Raw genomic sequence first — 5,697 nt, 5'->3', positions numbered from 1 at the left:
ACCTTCAGCATGATCCTGGGGACCTGGGACTGAGTCCCATATCGGGTTCCCTGCATAGAGCTTGCTCCTCCCTCTGCCTGTGTCTCTGTCATTCTCTCTCTCTCTCTCTCTGTCTTTCATGAATAAATAAATAAAAATCTAAATAAATAAATAAATAAATAAATAAATAAATAAATAAATGTGATTCACTACATCTGGAGAAGTGTACAAGCATTATTTAATCAGGCAACTTTAATTAACTGCAACTTTTTATTTCATAAGCCCTATGAAACTGAAAATCTGATATTGTATTATTAACTTTTCAGAAGCTATAAAGTGCAAAATATGCAAGCAAAGCTTATTGTCACACAATTATTGTCAATTTATATCCTCAAGGTACAGGCCTTGGCAGTTTTGAGTGTTCAAAATATCTAAAAAGCAGGAGAAAAGAAAAAAAAACAGAACCCATCTTCTGAAAATATTACCAAATATAATATATTTGGAATATAAATAATAGTGAAAGGGATTATAAGGGAAGGGAGAAGAAATGTGTGGGAAATATCAGAAAGGGAGACAGAACATAAAGACTCCTAACTCTGCGAAACGAACTAGGGGGGGTGGAAGGGGAGGAGGGCAGGGGGTGGGGGTGAGTGGGTGACGGGCACTGAGGGGGGCACTTGACGGGATGAGCACTGGGTGTTATTCTGTATGTTGGTAAATTGAACACCAATAAAAAATTATTTTATTAAAAAAATATTACCAAACTATAGGGTTCAGAAAAGGAGATTTGTCCATTAATAAGGCAGAATGCAACATACAACATGAGAGATTGATGACCACAGAATATAGGAGGTGAGAGAAATACCATGTCTCAGGACCACAGAAGAAAGAACATTTGAGATGGAACTTTGAAAATGGGCAATATACCTTATCCATCAAATCAAAGCTGAGTTCCTGTTTCTCTACTCAGTAGTTTTTGGAAAATTGTCTCAAACTTATGGATTATTCACAACCTTCCCCCATCACACTCATACACCTTCTATAAATCCCTGTACTTAACATTATTTTAATTGCACCTACAGGTACAGGCAAAACTGCAAGAAATAGAGGAATTGCTTTGACTTATTATGAAAACATGCACATGTTTGGGACTGATTAGGTACCTTAAGGCATTGATTTTGCCACTTATGCAAAGTAAATTTCAAATTATGCCCAATATAGGCATTTAACCCTGTTGACCAAAAAACGTTCTAGAATCTCTATGCTTCCTAATTATTTTAATCTGCATATCACTCCTGTGGTGTGGGTATACTTCAGTTCAATTTTACAAGGAAAAGAGATAAGAGACACAGAAAGATGATCCAACTACACCTAGGCAATCATGCAGGTAAATGTGATGATTTGATGAAGAGAGCTTCAAACTCTAGTACTGATCATCAGGAGGCTGTGCTTTTAACTGATCTACAACACTGCATCTGCTTCTATAGTTTATAAGTCCAACTAAACCTTTGCTAAGCAAGATATTCTATATTTTAAAATAAAGAATTTCTTCAAAGATGGACCTTAACAGTCTCCTCCATCATGACCTTCTGTCTTACTTTTGTACAGCATCAGCTGATAGCTTGAATTACTTTGATGAGATAAACTGCATGCAGAGTAGGGAAACTTCTGTGCAACTAGAAACAACAACATTTGTGAAGTCTTCTTAAATACTGATGCTATTATTAGAAATTCTAGTTTACCTAACTTAAGAGATACTTGAGTTGGGATTAGAGCAAGAAAGACTCATGGGAAAATGGGCAAATTCTCTATGTGAGAGAGAAAAGGCAAGCACAAATAACACTCAATTCTGCAAATTCTTATCTGTCCTCAGGTTATCAAAGCCTCTTATCATCTTCAAGAGAATCTTCATTTGCTATAAAGTCTCCTAGGACTAAGTGAAAGTGTTGATTTTTTAAAATTTAAAATGATCATAACTCTCCTGTTGAAGTTATATCTGCACAGAACCTCAAGGTGATGAATTTGTAAGTGCTTAAAAATATACACATGATACATTTTCATCAAATTGATTAGCTTTTAGTTGATAGAACTTTAAATGTATCCGTGTTCTTATTTGGTTACTATTAGTGACTACAGTTTGTAACAGTAGCTACAGTATGTGAATAGTAGTTTATTGAGTAATTTATGAAATATAATTTTATATGTCAATAAGTTATTTATAACACTAAAGAGATCTCAACAAGGAACACAATCAGCGTGAACATATTCAGAAGAGTCCTGATAGTAAGAAAAGTAGATGAGATGCACGGCAACATATCAGATGGAATGGTGTTCTTACCATTGTTTTCTGGGCAATAATGTTCAGCCATGGAGAGAAACAATAAGACCATCACCACAGATTTTATCCTCTTGGGGCTCTGGCCTGAGTTTAGCCACCTTGCGGTCCTTATCTGCTTCATTCTTATGGTTTACCTTATGGCTGTAATGGGCAATGCTGTTCTCATTCTCCTCATCTGGTTGGATTCTCGACTCCACTCTCCTATGTACTTCTTGCTCAGCCAGCTCTCCCTTATTGATGTGGCCTTGATCTCAACTACAGTCCCCAAAATGGTCACCAACTTCTTCTCAGGGAAAAGGACCATATCACAGATTGGCTGTGGAGCTCAGATTTTATTCAGCTTAACCTTGGGAATTTCTGAGTGCCTTCTACTGACTCTCATGTCCTATGACCGCTACATTGCCATCTGCAATCCACTACGTTACTCAATCTTGATGAGCCATACCACCTGTAAACAGATGGTTGTTGGCTCCTGGGCAGGAGGGGCAATAACTTCCCTGGTTCATACAGCCTATGTCATGCACTTAGCCATCTGTCATCCTCGAGAGATCCCACACTTCTTGTGTGAGGTCATGGCACTCCTTAAGCTCACTTGTGAGGACATTTCAGCCTATGTGAAGTCAGTGGTGGTCTCAAGCTTTCTGGTGGTCCTCATCCCTCTGAGTCTCATCCTGGCTTCCTACATCCACATATTTCTTGCTGTCCTCCGCATGAACTCCCTTGAAGGTAAAAACAAGGCCTTGGCCACATGCTTCTCCCACCTCTGTGTGGTCAGTCTCTACTTTGGCCCTGCCATATTAGTCTATATGAGGCCAGGATCCTTTAAAACTCCCAAAATAAACCAGTCCCTTTTTATGTTTAATGCCATTCTTACTCCTATGCTTAATCCCCTCATCTATAGCTTGAGAAACAAGGATGTCATAGCAGCTCTGAAGAGTATAATCATCAGTAGAATCCTCCTAAAAAAGATGAAAAGACAGCTAGGTTGCCATACATAATTATAATCATTTATTTGAACATTGATTTGTTCTAAAAGCCTTTAATACTTAACAAATATTTTATGAGAATAATGGATATATGAGAGGTCCTTTGTTTCAATCCCCATATTGTGTGAAAATAAAAAATAAAATGAAATATAAAATAAATTTTGATGTTCTTATAACACAACCCAAAGGTCTAATTCTTCCAACAAAAAAATCCTGAAAATGCACTGCTTTTCTAAATAACAGACATCATTTTTGCTCATATATATGTACTCCTCTGGCTAAACATACTTATGAATAAGAAGGCATGAGCTGCTCCTAAGAACAGTGAGGGAATTAAGAATTTTTTTTTGAGTGTTATTTTTTTTTAATTTTTTAAAATTGTAGTTCAATTTGCCAACATTTAGCATAACACCCAGTGCTCATTCCTCCAAGTGCTCCCCTCAGTGCCCACCACCCAGTCACCCTAACCCCCCACTCACCTCCCTTTCCACTACCCCTTGTCTGTTTCCCAGAGTTAGGTGTCTCTCAAGTTTTCTCACCCTCACTGATATTTTCACTCATTTTTCTCTCTTTTCCCTTTATTCCCTTTCACTAATTTTTATATTCCCCAAATGAATGAGACTACATAATGTTTGTTCTTCTCTGATTGACTTATTTCACTCAGCATACTACCCTCCAATTCCAACCACATTGATGGGAATTTTTCATTTTGAATGGCTGAGTAATATTCCATTGTATACATACAACTCATCTTCATCCATCCATCTTTTGACGGACACTAAGGCTCCTTCCACAGTTTGGCTACTGTGGACATTACTGCTATAAACATTGGGGTGCAGGTGTTCCAGCGTTTCACTGCATCTGTATCTTTGGGGTAAATCCCCACAAGTGCAATTGCTGGGTCGTAGGACATATCTGTTTTTAACTCTTTGAGGAACCTCCACACAGTTTTCCAGAGTTAGCTGGGGGCATCACAATGCCAGATTTCAGGTTGTACTATAAAGCTGTGGTCATCAAGACAGTGTGGTATTGGCACAAAAACAGACACATAGATCAATGGAACAGAATAGAGAATCCAGAATGGACCCTCAACTCTATGGTCAACTAATATTTGACAAAGCAGGAAAGACTATCCACTGGAAGAAAGACAGTTTCTTCAATAAATGGTGCGGGGAAAATTGGACATCCACATGCAGAAGAATGAAACTAGACCACTCTCTTGCACCATACACAAAGATAAACTAAAAATGGATGAAAGATCTTAATGTGAGGCAAGATTCCATCAAAATCCTAGAGGAGAACACAGGTAACACCCTTTTTATACTTGGCCACAGCAACTCCTTGCAAGATACATACATGAAGGCAAGGGAAACAAAAGCAAAAATGAACTATTGGGACTTCATCAAGATAAGAAGCTTTTGCACAGCAAAGGATACAGTCAACAAAACTCAAAGACAACCTACAGAATGGGAGAAGATATTTGCAAATGATATATCAGATAAAGGGCTAGTATCCAAGATCTATAAAGAACTTATTAAACTCAACACCAAAGAAACAAACAACCCAATCATGAAATGGGCAAAAGACATGAAGAGAAATCTCACAGAGGAAGACATAGACATGGCCAACATGCACATGAGAAAATGCTCCGCATCACTGGCCATGAGGGAAATAAATCAAAACCACAATGAGCTACCACCTCACGCCAGTGAGAATAGGGAAAATTAACAAGACAGGAAACAACACATGTTGGAGAGGATGTGGAGAAAGGGGAACCTTTTTGCCCTGTTGGTGGGAATGTGAGCTGGAATTAAGAATTTTATGTTTGGCTGAGGATGCATAACTTCTTTTTATTTTTTGAAGATTTTATTTATTATTCATGAAAGACCCAGAGAAGAGAGGCAGAGACACAGGCATAGGGAGAAGCAGGCTCCATGCACGGAGCCTGATGTAGGACTTAATGCCGGGACTCCAAGATCATGCCCTGAGCCTAAGGCAGATGTTTAACCTGTGAGCCACCCAGGTGTCCCCAGGAAGCATAACTTCTAATGGCAGGACTCAATTGTTATGGCATTAAAATAACATGACTTGAATTATGAATGGCAACTTTCAGGTTCCCAAAAGCTCACACATTTGCAACCCAGTCAGTACTCTTTCCTTTCCTTTCCTTTCCTTTCCTTTCCTTTCCTTTCCTTTCCTTTCCTTTCCTTTCCTTTCCTTTCCTTTCCTTTCCTTTCCTTTCCTTTCCTTTCCTTTCCTTTCTCCTTTCCTTTCCTTCCTTTTATTCTCTCTTTTCTTTTTCTTTCTTTCTTCTTTATTTTCTATTCTTTTTAATGAGGAACAAAGAGTAAACCTGATGCCTTTCTCTTCACCTCAAAAATTTTTAGGTTTTGT

At 38.2% G+C, this 5,697-nt stretch overlaps 1 protein-coding gene across 1 annotated transcript; it reads left to right on the top strand.

Annotated features, from left to right (window-relative positions):
* The first annotated feature begins 2,346 nt into the window (after positions 1-2,346).
* Positions 2,347-3,315, top strand: LOC144289198 (olfactory receptor 2AJ1-like). The gene has a single exon (XM_077857434.1). It carries the CDS (start codon positions 2,347-2,349, stop codon positions 3,313-3,315), a length of 969 nt encoding a protein of 322 aa, XP_077713560.1.
* Positions 3,316-5,697: the final 2,382 nt, after the last annotated feature.

This window comes from Canis aureus, chromosome 18, assembly GCF_053574225.1.
Source record: "Canis aureus isolate CA01 chromosome 18, VMU_Caureus_v.1.0, whole genome shotgun sequence".
NCBI lineage: Eukaryota > Metazoa > Chordata > Mammalia > Carnivora > Canidae > Canis > Canis aureus.
The sequence above is the reverse complement of the archived record's forward strand: the minus strand, read 5'-3'. Positions and strand labels throughout refer to the sequence as shown.

Excerpts from the sequence above, each read along its gene's own strand:
- LOC144289198 (XM_077857434.1), top strand. The coding sequence starts at position 2,347 with ATGGAGAGAAACAATAAGACCATCACCACAGATTTTATCCTCTTGGGG.